We start from the raw sequence: 26,290 nt of genomic DNA, 5'->3' as shown, positions 1-26,290 counted from the left end.
TGTAAAGCTAGACAGATATGGTGTATTTATTCAGTTGGATAGATAAAGATATAAATATTTTGGGGGAAGTATTAAATATACATTTTAACCCTGAGCCACGAAGTATTGCAACAAACTGCAAAGTCAATATAATCTAGATTTCCGCACCCCCCCCACGCCCCTTTTCGCTCTGTCGAAGCCGGGCCCGATCGGGTTAAATCAGGTTGGTTGCTGATTGCACATCTGTCAGATTTTAGGCTTGGTGACGTGTGAGAAGCAGGAAAGCGGAGTGTTTGCTAGTGAAATCGATGAGAGTAGCTATGGGCTGGAGTAGGGCAGTATTCTCGGGAGGGAGGAAGGGAGGGAGGAGATCAGTGTGTGTGTGTGTGTGTGTGTGTGTGTGTGTGAGTGTGAGTGTGTAGCAGACACAAAGAGGATGGAACTGTTCTGAGCTACACCTATTAAAACCAGAGGGAGCGAGAGATCTAATCCGTCCCCCCACACCACCAAAACACAGCCGGTAGCTAATTGCTGGAGCCCGCTGCTGCTTTGCAAGCACTTTGCTGGAGATCTCCTGGACTACCCTAAAAGGGCTGAATGATCAGGGAAGAGGAGACCTTTCCTTCCCCTCCACATTCCCGGACACAGGAGCCCCTCTGCTGAAAGCTCCAGGAAGGGGGGATCTGAACCCCTGCTGCTGATTTTCATTTCTTTAGTATTACTCTTCTTGTCGTTGTTGTTTTTATTTTATTTGTTTATATTTTTACATCCCCCCCCCCATGCCTAGAAAAAGCACCAGCCGGCATTAGGTAAGCCAGGTTCTTCATGAACTTTCTCACTTTGATTGGGGTTTAAAGGGAGGGGGTGGGGGGAATCCTCCAGCCTCCCTCCTCTCCCCCCCCTTCCTTCCCCCAAATCCATCCAGCATTGGGTTAGAATGTGTCCAGTTTCTGATCAGTTTGAAAGGGGCTTGTGTGGGGGCTGGGGAGAAATGATGAGCCCTTGTCTTCCTGGGGCTGCAGCCGAGACCAGTGGATGTTAGATTTCCCACACTGGAGACAAGATCTGGTCGCTGAATACAGAGGGGACTTCCCGCTTTGGCTGTCCATCCCCACTGATAAAGGCAGAGAGGTTTCCTCAGACCCCCTTGAAATCTGGCAAGCCCTTCCCCACACTCAAGAACCGAAAGATTAATGAGTCGCAAAGTAGATAAAGAGAGGATGCACTAGCCGGCAGCCATGAATGTCCAGCTGGGTTTGGAGAACACCGGGGACATGTCCAGCCAGGAGCAGGAGCTGATCCATGGCCAAGGCAGAGCTTTACACTCCGCTCTCTCCAGACCGTCTCTGGTGGCCTCGGTGCTGGACGGCAGTGAGTATCACCGAGCCGAGCACCACCTGGCCACCTCTTTGCACCCGGGGCTTGGCTTCGGGGGGGATTCGCCCACCGGGGCCGCCAACAGCTACACCACCTTGACCCCTCTGCAGCCGCTGCACGAGAAATTCCACCACCAGCACCATCACCCCCAGTGCCTGCCGGTGGGCAACGTGATTGGGAGCTTCACCCTGATGAGGGAAGAAAGGGGCCTGGGTTCCGGCGCTAACTTTTACAGCCCTTACCACAAGGATCTTGGCATGGGGCAGAGTCTGTCGTCCCTGCCCAGCCCGAACCTGACCCCCATGCATAGCTACAGCCACTCTGCCGGACACTTGGGCAACGAGAAGATGGTGGCGGCCAATAGCTTCGAAGCCCACCCTGCCATGTTTGGCAGGATCGACCAGCACTTTTCCAGGGAGCTTTCCCCCTCCCAGAACTCCACCATGGGATCCCCCAACAGCATGGGCCAGCACCACTATGTCCATGCCCGGCCGGACGTGACTTCCAGACCCAACCAGCCCATCTCCACCCAAACCACCGTCCTCTCCAGCCAGCTGGAGGAGATCAACACCAAAGAAGTGGCCCAGCGGATCATCGCTGAGCTCAAGAGATACAGCATCCCCCAGGCCATCTTTGCCGAGAGGGTGCTGTGCCGGTCTCAAGGCACCTTGTCAGACCTTCTCAGGAACCCTAAGCCCTGGAGCAAGCTCAAGTCCGGGAGGGAGACTTTCAAAAGGATGTGGCGCTGGCTGCAGGAGCCCGAGTTTCAGAGAATGGCAGCTTTAAGGTTAGAAGGTAAGATATTTTTTATGAGCATGGTCAGGAACTGAGCCTGGAACAATACAGGGATATATGGAGCTGCCTCTTGATTTTGGGGAGAGAGAGAGAAAGAGAGCAAAGGTCACCAGCTCTGAGACTCTGCTAATCTCTTTGCAAACTGGAAGGCCTGAATGAAGCCGCAATGCACGAATAATTACACCCCGAGCCTTTATTGCTTGGTAATACAGATCAGAGCTATTGATTAGAACTTGCAATGTACACGCCCACATTATGGGGGGTAGGGGTGATTGGGTTGCAAAGGAATCTCCGGATGCCTTCCCTCTCCTGCATTCCCCTGTATTGTTTCGGGGTGGTTTCAACATACACACAAGGGGCTTCATCGTTTTTTCTTCACCTGCCTTCTGCCCTTTATGCTGGTAAAGCCATTTTGTCACCTCACCCTGCTCCTCGTGTTGCCATGGTGTGATTGAATGTCTCAGCCGCGCGATCAAGATGGAGACCTTGTTCTCAATGGTGGTGTACCATATCCCATGGCGTGGAAGCCTGAGCCAAAGCTGATGGGAGTCTCCACTGATTTCAGCGAGCTTTGGATGGGGTCCAAATAGCACTGAAGACAGTGATGTTTCTGCGCTGCTGTTATTATTGTAGGGTCAGTGGGAGGAAGTTGTAGGGGAGAATCTCCACAGATGGAGGATTTACAGTGCTGCCCCCTTGCAACAGATGGGAGGGGACGGCCTTTTTCATTGACCAAAACCCCCAAGATTTTCTAAAGTGCGGGCCGGAATTTCAGCTGGTATAAACCAGCGTGACTCCCATTGGCTTCAATGGCACAATCCTGATTTACGCCAGAGTCCTGGTTAGGCAAGCCAGGCTGGATCAATCCCAAGGCCCATCTATCCTAGTATCCGACTGGGGCCAGCACCAGATGCCTCAGAGGGAGGTGTAAGAAACCCTGCAGTGATGTGACAACCTGGCGTAGGGGCTTCTCCCCCTAATAGTCTAGAGCTTGACTTAAGTCCTGAAGCAGGAGACTCTTAAGCATACGATTATCATTAAATGTGTGCTTAAGTCCCATTAAAATCTAATATCTAACATTAACTAATATCCTTTTGTAGGGAGGGACTTTGCTGAATTGAGGCCAGTTGAGGATTTGACCCTTATCCAAAGCGAGGCTCCTAAATCCCTATTTAGGCTTCTAAATAATTGGCCTAAATTTTTTTTCCCCCAGCTGTTACCGCTGGGAGCTGGTGAGCGTTTAGCGCTTCCAAAAATGAGACTATTTATTTAGTGGCCTCAATATGGATCTAGGAGCCTAACTGTCGTCCTTCATTTTGAAAAATCTTGGCCCAAATCTTGGTGGCTGGTGATTCTTCAGATCATCACTGCAGTTCAATGAGTTTGCATGGCTGTTCGGAATGATTCTGCTTCTTTTATGTTCCTTTCTCCTTCATGCTTGCGAGGCTCTCCCGTCATCTTCAGAAGGGATGGTGCGGTTGAAAAACGAAGGTTAAAAGATAAATCCAATGCGAGGCACTGGCTGTGTTTCAGGCTCTCAGCCTGGTCCCAATCTCTCTGACTTGCCTCCCGGTGAGCCAGTTAGCGTTGGTTGTGTGCGTATGTCTATTAAAAGCCATGTGACAACGGCCTTGGCCCCATCATATGACACAGCAGGGCCCTGCGATAACAGCTTCTCTTTGCTCGTTAGCCGCTAATGATGCTGTTGGGAGGCTTATGGCTCCATTGGGAAAGGGGAAACAAAATGGGGGTGTTTGTGGCTGGTGGGAATGATATTTAGACACCCTAGGACTCTCCCAACCCCCGAGTTTTATTGCCGTCTCTTAGCAGAAGGAGCAGGCCTGGGCAATAGGAAGCAGGGCAGGCTCAGGGACTGAGCCATAGCGTCAAGTCCCCCGGTGGCTGCCGTGAGCTTTAGATCCAGCGTTTAGTTATTTTCAGAGGCATCTCGCTCCAGTTGTGTGCTGTGCTTTCCGTCCTCCGGCTCCTCTCGTTTTACCTTGATCGCGGCGCGAGACGTTGACAGTGTTTAGTCCTGCCGGGGCTCGTGGGAAAGCAGAGGGCTTCTCTTGGGTGCGGTTCCCCAGAGAAATCCTAGGGCTGGGGACGGCTGTGGGGGCTGCACTAGCTGCATGAGGCCTTTCCTCACCTCTGATTTCTAGCATTGACTAAGAAAGCCATTGGCGTGGGGTTCTTGTCACAGCGCCCAGGCCCTGAGGTTAGCACCGTGAAGGCCGAGGACCAGATCCTGTGATGCCGAAAGCATGGCAGAGGGGTGGTTGGTTGTGTTGTCCTGATCCGACTACTGAGCCATGCAAGCTGCTGTCCCCGGACCTGTCAGAGCAGCCTCATGGCTGCTTAACATCGGGCAGCAGTGGCTGTCTTCGATTGTGTCCCCTCTGCTGTAGCAGGGTGGGCAGCCGGGAATGAAGCTGTCCAAGAGGCGTGGGGGGCAGAGAAGGGTATAGAAGGCCCCGCTGCACACCAGCCCCCAGCTTAACCCAGCAGTGGTGAATGTTGTGAGTGCATTCCTGTGGGCTTGTGTTGCGTGATCTGGCCTGCGGACGGTGACCCTGGTCTGCATGCAGGCAGCCACTGTCGCTAGGGCGGAGTTGGTGAGCACCAGGGAGTTAGCTGCAGCCCTGTGTTAGCAACGCCGTTTGGCTGGGCTAAGAGAAGTGTTCGGCTTCCCGCTGCATTGGCTGGAGGGGTAGGCTTGGGGCAGTAAACCTCCAGTTTGCAATTCCTATGCTCCCTGGACTTGCAAGTTTGAACCCCAATAGAGTTGACTCATCTCCACCCTTCTGGGAGAGACACACTGAGCTCTACGGGGCCTGTCGCCCTTTGGATGATCCCCAGAGAAACCCGGGTCTGTTCTGCATGGATGAGAAAACCCGCCCAGAGAAGGAGAGTTGCCCTCACAGATTTTAAGGCCAGAACGGCTCCGTTAGATCACCCAGTCTGACCTCCCGGAGCACAGCTGAGTTCTAGCATCTCTTCCAGGCAAGCAGCCAGTTTTGATCTGAAGATATCAAGAGATGGAGAATGCACCACTTGCCTTGGCCGGCTGGTCCAATGGTTAGTCATCTGCACTGTTAATAATGGGAGCCTTTTTTTGAGCTTGGATTTGTCTAGCTTCAGCTTCAGGCCATTTGGTTCTCATGCTGCCTTTTTCCACAAGACCAGTGGTTCTCAACTGGGGGTATGCAAACCCCTGCGGGTGTGCAGAGGTCTTCCAAGGGGTACATCAACTCAGCTAGATATTTGCCTAATTTTACAACAGGCTACATAAAAATCACTAGCGAAGTCAGTACAAACTAAAGTTGACAGGGGTTTCAGACCCCGAGCAGGAATGTCTACACTACAATTTTTAGCCCCCCAGCGCAAGCCCAAATCAGTTGACCTGGGCTCTGAGAATCACTGTTGTGGGGTTTGGTCTGCAGTGTAGACTTACCCTTGGTCTCTCCCCATAAGGCATTTTCTCCAGTCCTCAAATAATTTTTGTGTCTCTTCTTTGCCCCTTCTCTAAGTGTTCAGTATCCTTTATAAACTCTGGTCACCAGAACTGGCTGCAATATCCCCATAGCAGGGAAATCCCATCCCTACTCACTACTTCCCTGTGTTTACGTCCAAGTATGACATTAGCCCTTTTTTTTCCACAGCATCACAGTAGGAGCTCATGTCCAAGTGTTTGTCTCCTATGATCCTTAAATCCTTTTCAGTCACTGCCTTCAGAGCCCCGTTCCATAGCTATGGCCTCATCTCTGCGGATTCAGTTGATCCCTCCGCCACTGTTCAGCATACTGCAGGCTAGACGGTTGTTTCCACCCCAGAGGTGGCTGCCTACCGGTGATTTATGTTATTATTTTTGGTTATGCCGTAGCGCCTCGAAGCCCCAGTCATGGACCAGGCCCCCACAGTGTCCAGTCCTGGACAAACATGGAACAAAGAGCGGGATCCGGCCCCCAATCCAGTCTTGTTGCCTCCACTGAGTAAGAGCCACCCATGAGATCAGCCCCTGTGCTTTGGGCTCTGAGCTGGCTCAGCGAACGTGGGAGACAGAAAGGACCTGGGGGTCTTCCTGTGCTGCTGACTTTGAAGTTGTGCCCAGCGTGGGGCCTGGTGGGATTGTGCCCTTATGCAACAGCACACACGTCCCTCTGCCTGCGGCCCACCAGCAGCTGTGCTCACGTGGCGCCATTACCGGTGGGAAGTGAGCTGCAGGGAGGCATTCCGGGGGATCAGGATTGGGGTATGGAGGCAATCCCTATTTCAGGAGGAGGCGAGACTCCAGATCTCTGGTTGGGGGAGGCTGCAGATCGTTGGGCCCGGGGAGGGAACTCAACATCAGGTATTTTTGCCAGGTACTTTTTGCCAAGAGAAGCCGGGCTCGCCGGGGTTCATGGCGAAATCTTGACTTGTGAAAGGGGGCCCTCCGTGCCGAGGTACCAGGTTTTGCACAGGGATTGTCCTGCAATGTAAATCGGAAACTTTGCACAGATCCGGTTGCACCACACGCAGTGACACATTTCCAGAATGTGTCACTCCCTGTAATAAAGTGGGGCCGTACTCCTGGGCTCTGTTCCTCCCCCTGGCATGTGGGGCCCCCTGGGGAGGGCACTTTCACCTCTCTGGGCTTCTGCTTCCCCCTCCTCTCCAGATGAAGATGATCACTCACCCGGAAGGGTGGTGAAGGCTGACCAACGTTTGTAAAGCACTTTAAGGCCCTGGGATGAAAATGGAGCATAGGTTTTGTGCCACGCCCCTGAGGCAGGGCGATCTTCACCTGGGAGGAATAGAAAAGTTTTTATGAAATTTTAAAACCAAACAAAAACTTAATGGGATCTCCCCCCTGCGCACGCGCACATGCTTTTTAATATACATTTTCCCGTGCTGTGTCAGGACAGGAGCATGGAGCCTGGGCCTGAGAGCCAGCAAATGAAACTGGCTAGACTTAGGTAAAGCTACTTTTGCTGTCCAAAGCTGAGTGAAGTCGAAATCAGAGCATCCGTGATGAAAGTCAATGGGGGGGGGAGGAGGTGTGTGTGTCCTAGGGTTTTATATTGCTGCCCATCACTGTGACATCAGAGCACCTTCCCCATAAAATCAATAGCGTGATATATTTAAACAGAAAAAGAGAGGGAGATTATTTAAATCAGTGGTTCTCAAACTTTTTTTCCCGCAGACCACTTGAAAATTGCTGAGGGTCTCGGCCAGCCACTTAATGATCTTTCCAAATATTGATTGTCCCGTTAGCTCACTATTGTAAAGGGCTTTGGATAAAAGCGCTACATAAAAAAATGAATATTAATTAACTTTTTTTTGTTCTACAAATAAAAGCACACAACTCATATTTTAATAGCAGCAGTCTTACCTTTCTAATACGAGGGATGTGCCCTCTTCCCCCCCCCCCCCCCACGGCAGCCCCTGAGCTGGGGGTGGGAGGGAGGGGGGTCTCTCCCTGGCCGCAGCAGCCCCTGAGCTTGGGCAGGGAAGTGGGGGGGGGGGCTCTCTCCCTGGCAGCCATAACCCTGGAGCTGGGGAAAGTCGCCTCTTTCTCTGGCCGCCACAGCCCTGCACATCCCAAATTCCCCCCGCCCCCTCTTCTCACCACACTACCCCCTCCCACCTACTCCCTATTCCCCCCCAGGCCACCACCTCACCTTACATGTGCGTCTTCTCCAGGATCCAGGCACCTAATTAGTGGAGCCTCGCCAGCACGGCTCCACTAATTAGGTGGGTGGCCCTTCATTCTTGTGTGCGGCTGCCCAGACAGGCACCTTAGAGGGAACTGTCCGCGGACCACAGTTTGGGAACCTCTGGTTTAAATACATTTAGGTGCCGAAAGATGCAGATTGGCGCCTAGGGGGAGTTTCAAAAGTGCCCACCGGCATGTTCAGGTGCCTAAAAACCTTTACAAATCTGTCCCCGGGCCTTTTTAAAAGATGACGAATGCTTTTAGGCACAAGCACCTGGCCCCATGGGCTCCTGAGGTCTGACTGGGGCTCCTAAGTGCTATCCCAATACAAACAGTCAGTAACAGGTGCCCTGGTTTTCAGACGCCCATCTTGAGACCTTGTTTTCGGAAGGTGGGAACTCAGGCCCCTGTAAGATGTCTCAGGTTGAGCTTCCAAACTTGCTAGTCCCTTTTGCAAAATTCTCGGCCTTAAGCGTGTCACTTTTAGTACAATCAGCTGTTACCATACTATGGGATTGCAGGGAAGGTTGTTTGGGTTTTTTTTTTTTAAATATTGATTTAACTTGAAATGAGTCTCTCTTTAGTGTAGCTAGATTATTCCTATTGATTTGAAACTGAGTCCCTTTACAGGTACATGGCAGATACACAGGGTCCAATCCTGCTCGCGCTGAAGTCAGTAAGTGTTGTGCTGTTGACTACAATGGTGGCTAGCTGTCGCAAGATCCAGCATCCCGGACTCCTGAGAGTAGCGTTGCTGAGTCCACTGCGATTACTTGCAGGAACAAAGATTGCGGGATTTGACCTGTTGTACTGCCAACTCTTTGCAATTTTATTGCGATGCTGTTGGGTTTTCTTAAAGCCCCAGCTCCTGGAGTCAGGTGATGATGTAAGAATCTTGCATTGCCGATGACTTTTTTTATTATTATTTCTAACCTTTGGAGTTGTAGAGAGAAGCTTGCAAATGTGGCTGTTAAAGGCTCCAAGAGGAGATGACAAATAAAAACAACCCAGGATTTATTCTAGTTAAAATTCCACGCCTTTAGATCCAATCACGTGATTTTTTGGGGAGAAGGCATTAACTCATGTTGTTTGATTGCTTGTGGTGGGCAATACTAACTCCCTATAAATTAATAGCTTTCCTGAAACAGTGGGAAAATTACAACTAGACATCAGCTGAGATCTTATTAATTCTGCACCATTAAAGTCTATGCAGGTTTTGCCATTGACTCTAAGGAGTGCAGGATCAACCCTTTAGAGACTAAATTTAAAAACGAACTTGCGGGACTTTCTCTGTTTCAACCTAAGGCAGCCCCTTTCCAAAACTGAAGGTGATCTGACATAGGGCTCCTAGAAGGACAGCGCTTGTTAGGAAAAATACAGTAATACTTAGAGGCCGCTCCTCTGCCTGAAGAATACATAATAAAAAGTCGGCCCACACTAGACCTTAATGTGCGGTTTGAGCTTTTTTCCCAGCTTCCTTAGATAAATGTGCTTTGGATTTACAAACAACATGCAATTGTGACGAGGCTGTCAAAGGGGCAGGTACCCTGCCTAGCCTGAGCCTCCAGAAACTCAGACTGGTCTGGTGCCTAAGGTTTGGGACTGGAGTGTCTTTTTGTTCCCGTGTGCAGCACCTAGCAAGTGGGGGCTGGGGTCCAGCCAGCCAGAGCGCTGAACGGGGGTTCAGGAAGTCAGGGATCCTGCCTCGCCTCCTGGGCGAGTCACTGACCCTCTCTGTGACTCAGTTTCCCCTCCCACCCTTTGGCTTGTCTCTTTAGCTTGTAAGCTCTTTGAGGTAGGGACTCTCTCTCTCTCACTGTAGCAATAGGGTCCCAGTCTTGACTGGGGACCGTAGACACTACTGTAATACGTCTCTGGCTACGTCTGTCCTTTGAGAAGGGAGTGTGGTTGAGCTAGCATACTCCCAATAGAGTGTAGCCTGGCTGGGCACGGGCCAGGAGGGGCCAACTGCCCCAATATGATCCTGTCTGAGATAGGAGGCAATACTCAGGGCCCCCAGCCCCTCTGCTCTGTTTTTATCACGCAAGCTCGATGGCAGCTAGCATCAGTATCAAGCTGGGAATCACGCCACCAGCTTGAAGTGCGTCCATACTCTATGTTCTATGTATGTTGCTTGCTGAGTCAACTCTCCGCCCTGGGTGCTACCTCTGTTTAGTCTCCTGAGGGCTGTGATACTTTGGTGTAACTCTGGTTATGGGGATGAATGTGGGGGCAGGTGGGAAGTGTTCATGGCTATCCAGGAGATCAGGGAGGATGATCGGTGGGTCCCATCTGGCCTTTGACTCTATAAGCAATACAGACCAAGGCTATTGCTGTATAAGTAAGAGTTGGATTTTGATTTACTTATGGCCTTAGCTGTGTGAAAACAAATACCGCCCCAGACTTCAAACCCAGGCCAAATGGAGCCATATGCTGGCAACTCATAATCAGTAGAAACTTTAACGCACCAATAGTGGATAGTACGTCTCATCCGTGGTTCTCCAAGGAAGGTGAGTATCGTTAGTCCTGTTTTGCAGATGGGGAAACTGAGGCACAGAGCAAGGCTGTGGGCAAGATGGCAGGTTAGGGATGGAACCCAGGAGTCCTGATTCCCAGGACCCTAGCTACCTCCCACAGCAGTTCTGTAGCCATTTTTCACCTTAACTGTGCTTTACAAACATCAATATGTTCCCTTGGTCCCTCCTGGGGTGGGGCAAACTATGGGATTGGCCCAGCAGCCTTTCAATCAACCGGTGTTTCCTGCCCTTGGTGTTCAGGTCTGAGTCTCTGTGACCCGTCCATCTTCAGGAGCCCAAAACGGGGGGTGCAAAGCGCGATTGTCCTGATTTGGTGGCGTTCGCAAGGCGCAGGGCTCGGACGGCTGGGCCCTAATTCTGGAGAGCGTGTTGGGGAGCAGGAGAGCAACAATCCCCCTGATATGATGTATCGAGGGGGAAACATCGGTCTAGCTCTGTAACAAATGTGCTGGCAAGGCGTCCGTCCCACAAGCCGTTCCGTGCTGTAGAACCCCGCCCCCGAACCCCATTCATGTGACCCGGGCTCGGTGCGGATGCAGGGATCCACACGCAAAGCCCAGCTTCCCGGGCCTGAGACCCCGCTACTTAACAAACTGTACTTTGTGCTGCAGGGGGTAGTCAAATACTGATAATCATGGAATATCAGGGTTGGAAGGGACCTCAGGAGGTCAGCTAGTCCAACCCCATTTTAAAGCAGGACTAACCCCAACTAAATTTAACTGGGAATTGGTCCTGCTTCGAGCAGGGGGTTGGACTAGATGACCTTCTGGGGTCCCTTCCAACCCTGATATTCTATGATTCTATGAAATCATCCCAGCTGGGCCTTAAAACCCTCTCAGGATGGAGATTCCACCACCTCCCTAGGGAACCCGTTCCAGTGCTTCACCACCCTCCTAGTGAAATAGTGTTTCCTAATGTCCAGCCTAGACCTCCCGCCCTGCAACTTGAGACCATCGCTCCGTCGCAAGGCATTATTACTTGTATGGGACTAGAGCCTGGAGACATTGTGAGCGGACACAGAGTGAGAGGCAGTCTCTGCCCCAGAGAACTTAGACAAGACAGACGAAAGGTGTGGGGGGGGGAGGGAAACTGAGGCACCAAGCGTGGACGTCCCACTCCCCAAGTCACTCAAACAAGCCCGCGGCAGGGCAAGGAATAGACCCAGTCTAGTGTCTTAGCCCTTAGATCTGAATGGTGAGTAAAAATGTTGTGGTATCATGGGTAAGTGTGATGAAGCTATAGCGGTATGAACACTCTGCTGTTCCAGCTTTGCTGGGAAAAGGGGAGAGGGGGCTGCTTTGCGGGGGTGTTGCATTAGGGGGTGCACAGGTCAAGAAGGGCATAGACCCCCCCACACACACGCACACACGCACACTCCTTCCAGAGCCTCCTGGCCTGTGTGTTTCGGTGCAGAAATCCAGGCCCCCCGGGGGAGTCAGGCTGGGCATTCCAACCCCACCTCCGCCGCAGTGTGGCACGGCGCGTCCCCTTTGCAGAATCCGCTCCAGTACGTGAGCCACAGACAAAACACTGGGCCTTGCTGCTGCAGAGGAATCGAAGAGCGAGGCTGGGAATCGACAACGGGGGGGGGAGGGGGGCGAGCAGCAGCAGCTGCAGATGCAACGGGGGCTAAACAGAACCAGCTGGAAAACAACCGAGTTGCCCCTGCTCCCACTGGAGCCAGGCCCCTGGTTTGAAGGGGAGCAGCCTGGTGGATGGAGACAGGGATCCCAATTCTTGGGCTAATGCCGGTGTGGCTCCACCGAGGATCCGAGCCAGAGCCCGCTGAAAACCCTGGAGATTTGCTAGCATAAAACCAGGGAGAGACCAGAACTGAGCCCAGTCCGTCAGCCCTGCTCTTTGGAGAGATCTCTGGATCGGCTTCCCCCTGGAAACCAAAACCAGGTGCCGCTCAGGTCAAGCTTCCCCTGCCCCACACATCTCTCCTCCCCACACGACTCACCCCCTTCAGGGGTCCAGGTCTGGGCTCCACAGCCTGGTCGTCAGTGACCCAAAGCTGTTTCCCTCTGATGGCTGCTTTGTGTGAAACGACTTGTTGGGTCTCAGCCCCTGTTATCAGAGACAAAAACATCCAGCACCATGATGATGCCCTTGGAGGGGGGAACTACCTGAAATGGCTGAATTGAAATAAAAAACCGGGGGATGGGAATCTTTGTTTCAAGGCAACTCAAAATGTCCAATGAACGTTGAGTTTTCTGATTCAATGGAAAAAATAGTATTTGGCTAGGAACGATTAGGATTTTGGGGGAGGGAGGTTTTGGTTTGGTCCCCGCACCAAAAGATCCAGTGGTCGCTCAGCATTATTTTGAAGCGCGGGAATATTCCCTGCTGGAGCTCTTTGAGGCTGGAGGAGTATCTGAATTCTGCCCGACGGTCGGTCAGAAGAAGTCATGTAGCACTAGGGTCTTTTCTGGGCCACCTTCAAACACACTCAGAGAGCAAACAGTCTAACAGCTGTCATCCTTCGCCCTAGGAGCGCCTGTGATTGCAGGGTCTCGTAGCACTTTCCTAGCATCGGTTAATATAGTCATTTGCAGGAGAGGAGGGTCAGCACCCCCATTTTACAGATGGGAAAACTAAGGCACAGAGAGGGGAGGGGATTTGCTTGAAGGGACACAGGAGGTCGGCTGCAGAGATAGGAAACCCACACAGGGGATGAGACTGGGAATCCTGAGTTCTGTTCCCACGTGCACCAGTGGCTTCTTTTCTGTGAACTCCACTTTCCCCCTCCGCAAAATGGGGCAAAAGATACTGACCTTGCGGGGTGGGGGGGGCACTTTGAGAGTCTTACTGGAAAGGAGCTGCTATTTGTGGTATTATAAACACACCCCTTTCCTGGAGCTGGGAATAGAACCCAGGTGTCCTGTCTCCCAGTCCCCTCCTGCTCTAACCACTAACCGCGCTCCCTAGTCTAGTATCAAAAATGTAAATGAAACATGCATGTCCCTGAGAGACAGAGCAATTGACTCCTCTCCTGTTTGAATGAGGCGATGCTCTGTAACCTAGACCAAACGGCTGGGGTAAAATCTCAGGGGCTGGGGGCGACACGTGGGAGAATGAAGTCAGACAGCTGGGGACTGGCTGGGCTGCACGTTACCAGTGAGAAAATGTCCCCTGCTAGCAGTGGCTGCTGCTCTGTCATCTTAGGATCTGTGCCAATTCCAGCTGGGGGAGCCATGAGCCGGACTTCAGGGAGCCGGGTAATTAGCGAGAGGGGAGCTGCTCTAGATTTGACGGGCAGGTCGAGTCAGGATGTTGGCTGGGTGCAAACAGAGACAAGAGAGGGAGAGGGGCTAGGGCTGGGGCTGGGGCTTAGGCCACAAGCCTGTCATTTAGGAGACGTCCCAGCTAGGCTCAATTCCTTCTGCCACAAACTTCCTGACCCTGGGCCAGTCACTGAGAGTACCTCTACGCTGCAGTGAAAAACCCGTGGCCGGCCCGTGCCCGCTGATTTAGGCTCGGGTTCAGGGGCTGTTTAACTATTACGCAGATGTTCAGGCTCAGACCCTGAGTGGTGGGAGGGTCCCAGAGCCTGGGCTGAAGCCTTCACCCGAAGGTCTACCCTAAGCGTACGTCTACACTGCAAAAAACCCCTAAAAACCATGGCAACCAGCCTCAGCACTGGGTCTACAGACTTGCAATGGCACTAAACATAGCTGTGTGGCCGTTCCTGCTCAGGTTCTGAAACCAGGCTGGGGGGGCGGGTACCCTCTGGGATGTCTACCCTGCCTTGTGAACCTGTATCTGTGGGACCTGGACCTGTGGACTTGGTGTTTTCAAGCATCCATGCTGCGTTGTAAACCTGGGTTTGCAGCTGCTGGACCCACGTCTTGCAGCGTACACACTGCCCTGTGCAAACCTTCTGGCTCGGGTCTGCGGCTTGAGCTGCGTCCGCACTGCAAAATGGCAGGGCTTTGATCAGAGTTTCAGCGGGACTCAGGCTCAGACACCCCCCAAGACGGGCCATAGGATATGGGTCCTCAGGGGTTGCTGACCCACATCAGACTGATTTGTGTGGCGATGGATAGGTGGTTGGGGCTCAAACCTGAGTCTGACCCAGCTTCACAATGCAGTGTAGACGCACCTAGATCTAGCTCCTGGGGGGGGGGGGGCGGGGTGGCTGCAGAGGTTTACGCACCCCATGTCAGCTGAGGATGCAGACAGGACCAATGAGTCAAATCTGCCCAGCCCTCCATCAAAGTGGCAGCTGCTCCCAGCCAGAGCAACTCTGAACATTGGGCAAAGAGAAGCCCACAATCGGGAGAATTTCATGGAGGGACACGGTGCAGATTTCTGGCCTGGTGGCTTCACACTGAATGGAGAGCAGCTCCTGCAGCCGGGCGATCCCCAGTGCCCCATTAAAGCAAGAGAGCGGGGTTTAGTGATTTTAGCAGGGAGAGCCAGCATTCCTGGGTTCTAGTCTCTGGTCTGGGAGGGGAGTGGTTCCTAGTGGTTCATAGATTCATAGATATTTAGGTCAGAAGGGACCATTATGATCATCTCGTCTGACCTCCTGCACAACGCAGGCCACAGAATTTCACCCACCCACTCCTGCCAAAAACCTCTCACCTATGTCTGTGCTATTGAAGTCCTCAAATCGTGGTTTAAAGACTTCAAGGAGCAGAGAATCCCGTGCCCCATGCTACAGAGGAAGGCGAAAAACCTCCAGGGCCTCTTCCAATCAGCCCTGGAGGAAAATTCCTTCCCGACCCCAAATATGGCGATCAGCTAAACCCTGAGCATATGGGCAAGATTCACCAGCCAGATACTACAGAAAATTCTTTCCTGGGTAACTCAGATCCCACCCCATCTAATATCTCATCACAGGCCATTGGGCGTATTTACCATGAATATTTAATGGTTAGAGCAGGAGACGTGGGCTGGAGGACTCCTGTCTTCTGTTTCCAGCTCCTGAGGGGAGCATGAACTAGCGTCTGGGCCTGGGATCCAGGACTCCCGGGTTTTATTCCTGGCCCTGAGTCTCTGCATGCCCTCAGGCAGGAGCATCCCCCTCCATTTACCCATCTCTCCTAACACCCCACAGTGCGGGGCTGGGAAGCTCCATGACATTCCCATGGAAAGCACCAAGTAATGTTGCAATACCTGGGTCCATTGTTTCGGCGGGGCTGGGGGCTGGGTACCAGATGGACGTGGCAGGGATGCAGACTGGCGAGCAAGGCAGGTGCCAGAGCCCATCCATGCCACAGAGACCCAGGCTGCCATGGGGGAAGGGAGGAGGAGAGAATTCCTGGCTGATTTCCAACCTCCCCTGGGGTGCTTTATTTAAGGGAAGCCATTGATTTTTTTCTTTCTCTCTCTCCTCCTTGCAGTCAGTCAGTCAGTGACAGTCACAAGCTAGTATTCAATAGCCCACAATTCCCTGCGCCCGATTCCCCAGGGGGGCTTTTCTGCAAGGGCAGCATTGATTTTGGATTTGCCAAAATTCGCCCCCTCTTTTTGCATCCCTCCCCCAGCCTGTGTTTATCCTCTATGCAAAGCGAGAGCAACATTCTCTACGGAGGCGAGTCCCTGGAAGTGGATTCTCGTTCACACGGTGGCTCTGGGAGCGGCCTGAGAGTGGGTGTATTTACAGGAGTGGCGAATAAGAACTGGGCCCAGCTGAGAGACAGTGTCAGCAGAGATTCTTCCTCTCAGACACCTTAAAACCCAACCTGGCCATGGCGGCCGGGTAGCCACGGAGCCATGATGGAGGCCATATTGCTGGAGTCCCGGGCCAGCCAGCCTTCCTCTGGGGGCTGGAATCTCCATCCTTAGAGGTTTCTAAGACCCAGCTTGACAAAGTCCTGGCTGGGATGATTTAGTTGGGGTTGGTCCTGCTTTGAGCAGGGGGTTGGACTAGATGACCTCCTGAGGTCCCTTCCAACCCTAATCTTCTATGATTCTGTGAGAGAGATCAGGCCCTTTGGACTCAGCCATATCTTCTCCGTGGGCCAGCGGCTGTTTTTTAGCTCGGTAAGGTTTCGTATCCTAGCGAAGATGCCTAAAGGAAGTGTTGGCTGTTCCCAGTGTTTGTTCTCCTTCAGGGCTGGGGAAGTTCCCCCAGCTATGGGTCTTTTAAGGCTTGGGGGCTGGATCCAGTTGGGAAAGGATTGGCCATGGGGTTTTCGGGGGGCGGGGCCAGGGAGAGCAGGAGACGTGACCTTAAACGACAGCAGGTCGTGTGGGAACAGCGGAAGCAGGTGCAAATTAAATCGGGAAAAGAGGCCACATGGAAGGAGCATGATCCACCACTGAGTGCAGGGGGCTGCCCCAGAGAGCAGAACTGGCCCTCCTGGGCGTGAAGGTTTGGGACCTGGTGACCATTGCCCTGACCCAAAGTGTGTGTGTAGGAGGGATGCTGACTGGGGAGCAGCGTACCCCCCCAGCACCAGTATAAATGCCCGCGAGAGGAGCAGGGCAGCCAAACGTTCCCAGACATGAAGGGGAAAGGTTGCATCCTTTCCTTGGGCATTGACTCTCCCAGCCCCTCGCCCTTCCCGGAGGGTGGGGGCCGGTTACCCCGGTGCCCCTGTGTCCAGAGAGGATCCTGCCGATCTGCCTGGCCTTTCCCATTGCCATGGCAACCCCCGGTGGGCGATTTATCTCGGCAGCGTGATTCATGGCCACGCTCCCTCGTTGCCTGCGTTAACCTTGATGTCACCTGCTCCGCTCCCAGCATCTCTGTCCTGGTGTCTAGGTACAAGGACTAGAGCAGGGACGATGTGCCGGACCCCCACCCCGCCCCGGCACGAGGGGCACCGAGAGAACAGGCTGCTCTGGTCCTTTGGGTGAATCGTAGCAGTAGGGCCACCACTGGAGCCGACCCAATGGGCTTTGGGCACCTAAATCACGTAGGCATCTTGGGATCCCAGCCTGGAATCTTAGGGCCAAAATCCCCCTCTCAGTCACACCCGTGAAATGAGGAAGTCAGTGACCTTACACCCAGGAAACTGAAGGGAGCTCAAAGCCCTGACTGAGGTCAGGGGCCCGTCGTGCCAGGCCCTGCCCAGACACACAGTGCCCGAGGTCAGGGCCCCACGGGGCCGGGCCCTGCCCAGACACACAGTGCCCGAGGTCAGGGGCCCGTCGTGCCGGGCCCTGCCCAGACACACAGTGCCCGAGGTCAGGGGCCCGTCGTGCCGGGCCCTGCCCAGACACACAGTGCCCGAGGTCAGGGCCCCATGGTGCCGGGCCCTGCCCAGACACACAGTGCCCGAGGTCAGGGGCCCGTTGTGCCGGGCCCTGCCCAGACACACAGTGCCCGAGGTCAGGGCCCCATGGTGCCGGGCCCTGCCCAGATACACAGTGCCTGAGGTCAGGGCCCCGTCGTGCCGGGCCCTGCCCAGCCACGTCCCCGTCCTGACGTCTAGACAGACAAGTGAAGGGTTATTATACTCATTTTAGCGGCTGGGGAACTGAGGCCCAGACAGAGGACGTGACTCGTCCAGGGGAGCCTGTGGCAAAGCTGGAATCAAGCCCTGGTTTCCCAGTTCTACTCCAGCCCCATCACCACGAGGCCAAGCGCCTGCTGGGGACTTGCTGTGTATTATAGACTAAGGGCTTTTAGTCAAACAACTCGCCCTGACTTCGCTAGGCGCTGGGTTGAGTCCGGCTTTCAGGGCTGACCCTCAGCCCCTAAGTACATTCAGTGTCCCTACGCCTCGCGACCTGCCAGGGCTTTAGACCTGGCGCTCAGCGGCTCATCCTTTCCCGTGTTCAAGCCAGTGCCGCAGTCAGAGGGAACCCTGCCCCGCTGAGCTCCACAGGAACTTTGCGTTGATTTCAGTGGGGCGCAGGACCTTTGGGCCTGATTTCCGAGGGATGCTGAGCCTCCCCCCAGCTCCTGCCAAACCCAGGGGGAGTCGCAGATGCCCAACACCAGGGAAAAATGAGGCCTTTGAATTTCTGCCTATCCAGCCATCTTGTGAATTTCCAGCTGTGGGCCCATTGTGACATTACCAGCAGAGCTGTTATGGGGAATATGCTGGTGAGAGAGGGGGAGCAAGTGGGGGCCGGGGGGGAGTGAGACTGGGGTTGCAATCGGCTCTTAACAAGAGCAATACGCAAAATGAGGTGGGGAGAGAGACAGAAAAGCAGGAGAGTTTCTTTGCCAAGGGCTTTGAGATCTTCTGATGGAAGATGTCCTGGAAACAAAATCTTGTCCCCTGGGCTCTCTCTTTCTTTGGAGCCAGTGGGGCTGGTCGTTGCGGGGAGGCTGGGTTACTTGGCTAGGAGGAGATCGGTCCAGATGGACAATTCCTGTCATCCCATTGTTACTAGTTAGAACTAGGGATTGTCACCAGTATCACCTCCACCCACCCCGGACCCAAACTCCTCCCCATCGAAGTTTGAGGGTGTTCAAAGCCTGGATCTGAATTTTTGTGGCTGGCACCCATCTTGTGTCAGACCAGTCTTGGGTGGGGTCTTTATGTACTAAGACAGGAGACAACCCCCTCCTCCCGCCACACACACACAGAATAGCTGTTCACCTATTCGGGGCCTCTTTGGCTTTGAAAGGGGCATCTGGCAAGAGGATGCCTTGTGTGATGGTGACAGGGTAACGGCTGCCCCTGTGCACTAGAGCAGCTGGTTTGGCTCGAATCAGGCACCCTCAGGGCCAGATTAAGGCAGAGGAGCGATGGGCCCCAGCTCCTGCCATCGTTCGAAGGGAGCAGGAATGAAGCTTGAAAACGTGACTGATGCCTGCCTGAGTTCGCAGCCAGCCTGAAACGATAGCTCCAGGAGGCATGAGCCCCGTGAACTGCCCCATTCTGCTTGACTCTGGAACCTGCTGCAACCTCAGTGAGAGGTTTGGGTTACAACTGGCAGAGCAGGGGCTTCATCGGAACCAGCAGAGCTCAGCCCCCGGTCCCCTGCTGAAGGAGACTATGCTCCTTTCAAGCGTCCCTCAGGGCTGCTGAGCAAACCCCAACCCCCCCCCCCCCCGCCAATTCCATCCGTGGCTGCTTCAAGCCCGGCTTGGCAAGGGTTAACGTGAAAGAGGCTGTTGCTTGCAGACGCGCTGCTTGGATCTGATCAATATTTTCTATCAGCGCGCGGCCCCAGACGAGGAGCCAGGCGGGGAGCGGGGGTGGGGTGGGGTGGGGGCTGGTTGGGGGTGGGGGCACAGCAGGAACTGGGTGGGGGAGGAGGGAAAGGCAGGGCCCTCATGTTTCACAGCCGTAAGACAGACACATAGATCATCGCTGGATACAGTGGTGCCATTGGGGAGAGAAGCCTCTGTACAGCTGGCAGGGGGGGCGCGTGGGGTAGGAGGCTGGAGGGGGAGCGAGGGGGTGTTGCATCACGTGGTATGCTGCCACCGGTGCCCTGGTGCCACTGGGTCACAGGTGTGCCAGGGCTGACAGAGACGTGTGCAGGCCCCGCTTACACCGGTAAACCAGCAGGTGCATTCTGGGTGGGTGTGCTTGGCATGCAGGGCAGTGTCGCCAGCTCCCATGCCGTTTGGTGCTTAAAGTCCCAGCTCCTGGAGTCAGGTGATTCTGTCAGCTGCAGAGAAATGCTTGAAAATGGGACCCCGAACGGCTAGGACAACAGGAGCCAAATCAGAAGAGCCTCGGGCTTGTTGCTGGCTTAAAAATCTCATGGTTTTTAAGGCAATCTCAGTGCCATGGCAGGTTCTACCCGCATGGGCTGGGTTTGCTGGGGGGCACTAGCTCCCTTCTGTGGCTGGCTTTACAAAGAGGAAGTTTAACTCAAACTAAAGCATCCAGCCCTCCAGCTAGTCCTTCCTGTCTCTACCAGGCCTTCGTCATCCTCACCGCTGATTTCAGCCCAGCTGCAGCCTCCATCTGCAGTTGTCCCGCTAGGAACTACAGAGTCACCTGTTTATCCTCTAGCAACTGACTGAGGTCCTGACTTTGGGCATGCCTGGCTACTAAACCAGGTCCAAGGACAGCTGTGCTCAGGTCCCGGAGCCAGCCTTAGAACAGGATTGGTTGAGTGGCTAAGGAGCAGTTCTGCAGACAAGGACCTGGGGATTACAGTGGATGAGAAGCTGGATAGGAGTCAGCAGTGGGCCCTCGTTGCCAAGAAGGCCAATGGCATATTGGGCTGCATTAGTAGGAGCATTGCCAGCAGATGGAGGGAAGTGATTATTCTCCTCTATTCGGTACTGGTGAGGCCTCATCTGGAGTACTGCGTCCAGTTTTGGGACCCCCGCTACAGAAGGGTTGTGGACAAATTGGAGAAAGTTCAGTGGGGGCAATGAAAATGATTAGGGGGCTGGGGCACATGACTTATGGGGAGAGGCTGAGGGAACTGGGCTTCTTTAGTCTGCAGAAGAGAAGAATGAGGGGGGATTTGATAGCAGCCTTCAGCTACCTGAAGGGGGGTTCCAAAGAGGATGGAGCTTGGCTGTTCTCAGTGGTAGCAGATGACAGAACAAGGAGCAGTGATCTCAAGTTGCAGTGGGGAAGATCTAGGTTGGATATTAGGAAAAACTATTTCACTAGGAGGGTGGTGGGTTCCAGAAGCACTGGAATGGGTTCCCTAGGGACGTGGTGGGATCTCCATCCTTAGAGTTTTTAAGGCCCGGCTTGACAAAGCCCTGGCTGGGATGATTTAGTTGGGGATTGGTCCTGCTTTGAGCAGAGGGCTGGACTAGATGACCTCCTGAGGTCCCTTCCAACCCTGATATTCTATGATTCTATGAAGAAAAGGAGGACTTGTGGCACCTTAGAGACTAACCAATTTATTTGAGCATAAGCTTTCGTGAGCTACAGCTCACTTCATCGGATGAAGCTGTAGTTCACGAAAGCTCATGCTCAAATAAATTGGTTAGTCTCTAAGGTGCCACAAGTCCTCCTTTTCTTTTTGTGAATACAGACTAACACGGCTGCTACTCTGAAACCTATGATTCTATGAGTGACCTTCAGGTTGGCCCAGTGGTTAGGGCACACGCCTGCTTTTCAAGTGGTGCCATTCCCTGCTCTGCTGCAGAGTTGGGCAAGTCACTTGGCCGCTCTGTGCCTCGGTTTCCCCCATCTGCACAAAGTGGGTGATCGCCCTGCCTTGCCTCACAGAGGGGTTGGGAGGATCCGGCCATTAACGATCACGAGGTACTCAGATACTAGGGTATAGAAGTGGTGCAGCAGATATAAGAGACAATGGCCCGGTGACCCTCTGCGTTGCTCAGACGTTTGCCTGACGTCCCCTAGCCTCAGCTGTGCTGTAGGATATGGAGTCATAAGTGCTTAGCTGGCCTTGCTGGGTCGCAGCTGGTCTTAGCTGGGCCCTGTCGATCCAGGAGCCTGGCCCATGAAGCACTGGACTGAGGACTCCCAAAATAGTTCTGCCTGTCTTTCAGACAGGATCTGTGGCTGAATACGGCAGCATTTAACAGCTCACCCCTGCCCACACGCACACACACCCCCGTCGGCCTCTTGCTCATTACTGGGCTCCCTGGGCCCATCCCATCCATCACCCACAACGCGCCTCCTAAAGTGCCTGATGCAATATTCATTGCGGGCGGCTGCTCGGACTAGGCTCGAGTGAAGTGAAGTGACGGTTCTCATGCATTATTGGTTTCCTGAGCTGTGAACGGCTATCGACGCCTGACCTGAAGCCGGGCTGCGGTTACTCCCTCGGAGCGGGTGGGGAGGCCACTATAATATGTGTCAGGCTGCAGTTGCATGGGGTGTGGAGGGAGAGGGTGGTAGCCCTTTAAATAGTCTGCAGGCCCTCTGCCGGCGCTCACCAGGTTCTGTGTTTTCACAGCTAGCCGGAGTAGCAGCCTTGGTAGCAAGGTCGGGCACAAGTCAATGTCCAGTACGGGCAGTGGGCGGGCAAGCTTCAGCGCTCTGCCCCCCGATGTGTTCATTTTACCTGCTCTTCAGCGGCTGAGCTCATATCTGGGGTAGGCCTGCTAGGCCCCATGTTCTGACAACTCCCCTCCGCCCTGCCCTAGACACCAGCCTCTCTGGTCCAGTCAGCCACTGGCAGCTCTACCGAGGTGGACAAGGGAAGGGCAGGGGGTGAAATAGATGAACCATCCACACAGCTGGCACTAACATAGACCCCCGCCCACTGGGACTTAGCCTGACCCACCCCTGCACCCCATCCAACCAGCTCCTCACTTGGTCACTCCAGCATGGGGCTGTATTTGAACCACTGGCTTCGAGGTGAAAGGTTCCGCCTCCCACTTATGATTAATAATAATAACTCGTATTATTAATTGTATTGTATTAGCACCTGGTAGCCACAATCACAGACCAGGATCCCACTGTGTTAGGTGCTGTACATTGTTATTGCTACTAGGTGTATTACAGTAGCAACCCCGCACTGCAGTCACGGAGCAGCACCCTGTTGCGCTAAGGGCTGTCCAAACACAGACCAATAAGAGATTGTAAATTCTGTGGGGTCTTTTCGTTCAGTGTTCCTACAGCACCAAGCGCAATGGGGTCTGTTTCTCCCCACTGCCCCTGCTGGCTGCCAAGAAGATGGCAGGGATCTTAAAGCTTCAGCCATCCAGGGATTGTTAATGAAAACAGAAGATTTGTTTAAAATGAACGTGCGCAAGGCTTTTACTACATGCAATCAAATTCGTTCACGTTAATGTTTGTTGGACTCCTTGGCCAGGCGCCCAGCTCTGTCTGGGTCTCTGGCATGGATTCTGGCTTTGCAAAAATACCCTGGGGGTTTAACATTGTGATGGAGTTGAGTGAACCATCTGCAGAGAGGACCGTCTTTTTTTTCTTCTTCTTTGCAACAGCTGTAATTTTGTGGCCATCCCCAGAAAGAGGCAATGGGCCTGAGTCTCAGTCACTCAGTCCCTATGCTCATGGAAGCGTTGCAATGGTTTAAAGCCATCTTTGCGTCCCCCGTACTCTGGAGCCTTTTCCAGCTAGGTGTATTTTAGAGCGGCCTCAGAGTTGCTCTAACTTGCGCGCTGCTACCTGTGGCCCCTGGGAAGCAGAGAATAGCCACGCTGAAATGCCTCCCCTTATGCCAGCTCCACATTGGCCAGAGAGACCCCTGCACTGGGGTCCTGTCCATCCCCTTTAAGGCCCCTTTACGCTGCCAGAGCAGAGACCTTGAAGGGTTGGGCCCACCAACTCAATGCCAGCTGGGGAAGCTGCTATGCAGGGGAATTCCCTGTGGGAGACATTGAATATGGGGTAGGAGGAAGGGGGTGTTGGTCACAGTTTTGTGGGCCGTCTACCTGCGATTTGGGTTGTAGGTTCAGGCCAGGTTGTCTCTGAACTGGGTGTCCCATCCCCAGTTACTTCTGCAGCCTGGAGCCCACCGTGCCCACAAACTGAACCCCAGCTGAGAGCTGCCCTGTCCTGGTGGGGTTAGATGGGTTTTCCATTCATTCTAAACAAGGGATTTAGACACATTTTCCATGTGTCGACCCAGTGTCGCCGCAGCCAGCGTTCCTCCCAAAGTCCCTTTCTGAGGACCCCGACGGGGGAGCGATGTGTGGAAGAGTTGTTATGAAGAGTTGGATGGGTGTTCTTTTATCCCCCAGTTAGGCCTAATATCTCTACACAAGTTCTGGTCCAGTCTTACACAGCTCTGGCTCAACGGGCATGATCTGAACTCAGTCCTTGAGTTATATCAGGAGACCTGTTTGTTTGGACAAATTCAGTCTCCGTCTGTCTCACTTCTGCCCCTTTGCCCACCCGCGGTTCTTGTTTTAGGTCGTCCTGACATCTTCTGAGCTCCCGTTCACTCCCTGCAGCTGAGCTGACAATTAGGGGAAACTCATAGGCCCGGCTATGGCAGCAGAGTGTGAGTTGTTGGGGCAGGGCCCGGTTCTCGCTGGGTGTCCATGCGGCGCCCAGCACCCCGGGGTCCTGAGCCCAGTTGCAGGCTTGTGTGATATAAGTTTGCACTGGTGTAAATGACTGCACACGGTGCAGGGCAAAGGAGACTCATCCCCGGAGGAGAGAGGAAGGAGACTGGGACATGATCTAATGCCGGGGGCGAGTCTCCTTTGCCCTGCACCTTATGCAGTCATTTACCCCAGTTCAAACTTATATCCCATATATTCCCCCATCGGCAACTGCGAGGTTCTGACCCCTTCTTCTGAAGCAGCTGGTACTGGCCCCTGTGGGAGGTGGGATAGCCGGCTAGCTGGACCTTGGTTCTGATCCAGCCAGGCAGTCCCTATGAGCCCATGAGGTTGGTCTTGTGGTTAAGGAAACCTGGATCAGGGCCGGATGAAATTCCCATCCCCTGCCAGGGGATCAGGCGTGCCCTGCTGGGACAGACACCCTCCTCCTTCAGGGCAAGCGCCAAATGGGGGTCAGGAGGAAACTTCCCGTGGGGCGGGTTATCCCTTTGCTGCAGGATTTCTTAGCAGCTGGGAAGCTGGACAAGCCCCTGCGCTAATCCAGTCGGGCAGGTCCCCCCCGAGTTGAGCTTGTGGCTGAGGATCTGGAGTGGGGCCGGGGGCTCCAAGCAGCATGTGGGAAGCTTGCCAGGGCTGGGGGTAGCCGGAGGATTCCAGTCTCCGGGGTTATTGGCTGGGCTGGTTCCCTGGCTCTAAACCCACCCCACCCGCCTAGCTTCAGTGCCTCTGGGCAGCCACTCCCCACCTCTCTGATCGCGTCTCCTCTTCTCTCCTTCTGCCGCAGCCTGCAAAAGGAAAGAGCACGAGCAAGGCAAAGCCGACAGAAACCACGTCCCTAAGCGGCACCGGCTGGTCTTCACGGACATCCAGCGCCGCACGCTTCATGCCATCTTCCATGAGAACCAGCGGCCTTCCAAGGACCTGCAGGTCACCATCGCCCAGCAGCTGGGCCTGGAGCTCTCCACCGTCAGTAACTTCTTCATGAATGCACGGCGCCGCAGCCTGGACAAGTGGATGGAAGAGGGGCGCCCCCCATCCTCGGGCACCCACGCCTCTTCTGCCATCACTTGCACCAAAGCATGAGGGGAAGCCAGGGTGCTGGACAGGGGGCACCACGCCAGGCTGGTGTCAATGGGGTGGGGTTTAATGGGGTGGGTTGTTTTTAATTTCTCCTCTTCGGTGGTTTCTTTCCCCTTCCCCTGCCCGAGTTTTTTTTTCAGCTGTTTCAACAGAACCCACATGGCCCAGATCCTCAGCTAACATAAATCAGCTCCTTTGCATTGAGTGGGGGCTTGCTGATTTACCCCAGCTGGGGATCGGAGCTTAAATAATCACAGGCAAGATCCTCAGCTGGGATAAATGGGGCCACGCTGATTGGCGCTGGCTGGGGAGCTGGGCCCCCTCTCTCCGGTTCCAATAACACTGCCTGGGAGGCAGGGGAAGCCCATGGCTGAAGATTTGGGTGCCTGGGGGAGGTCGTGGCTCTTTAAAGAGCATTTGTTTCCTCTTGACGATTGAACCCATGGTTGTTTCCTTTTTCTGGAAAGTGGCGCTGCCCAGAGGTGAGAAGCAGAGCCTGGAGTCCTGGGTCCTATTTGTGTCCCTGAGAGGGGTGCTGGGTGGGGTAGTGGGGAGAGTTATCTGGGAGCCAGGACTCCTGGATTTGGTTCTTGGCTCTGAGAGGGGAGTGATGTCTAATGGTTAGAACGATAGCCTAGAAGCCAGGACTCCTGGGTTCTGTCCTTGGCTCTGGGAGGGGAAATGCAATCTAATGGATAGAGCAGCTGACTGGGCGCCAGGACTCCTGGGTTCTACATGTGGCTCTGACAAGGTTTCTAGTAATATCACCAGAAGATAAGTCAGGAGCCCTGGGTTTTGTTCCTGACTCTGCCACTGACTTGGTGTGTGACCTTGGGGCACATCGCCTCCCTGTCCTGTGCCTCAGTTTCCCCACCTGTTGGAGTCCTTACAATTGCCCTACCTCTCTGGGGTGCCAGAACGCTGAATGAGCCAGTGTCTGTCAAGTGTTGTGAGAGGAAAGGTGCTCTGGAGATCCCCCTCCGG

At 53.9% G+C, this 26,290-nt stretch overlaps 1 protein-coding gene across 1 annotated transcript; it reads left to right on the top strand.

The window, feature by feature from the left end:
* Positions 1-1,217: 1,217 nt before the first annotated feature.
* On the top strand, positions 1,218-25,309 carry LOC140902911 (hepatocyte nuclear factor 6). Its single transcript, XM_073323498.1, has 2 exons — positions 1,218-2,151; positions 25,011-25,309. Exons 1-2 carry the CDS (start codon positions 1,218-1,220, stop codon positions 25,307-25,309), a joined length of 1,233 nt encoding a protein of 410 aa, XP_073179599.1.
* Positions 25,310-26,290: the final 981 nt, after the last annotated feature.

Source organism: Lepidochelys kempii, chromosome 24, assembly GCF_965140285.1.
Source record: "Lepidochelys kempii isolate rLepKem1 chromosome 24, rLepKem1.hap1, whole genome shotgun sequence".
Taxonomy (NCBI): Eukaryota; Metazoa; Chordata; order Testudines; family Cheloniidae; genus Lepidochelys; species Lepidochelys kempii.
Note: the sequence above shows the minus strand (reverse complement) of the source record. Positions and strands in the feature narration are given on the sequence as shown.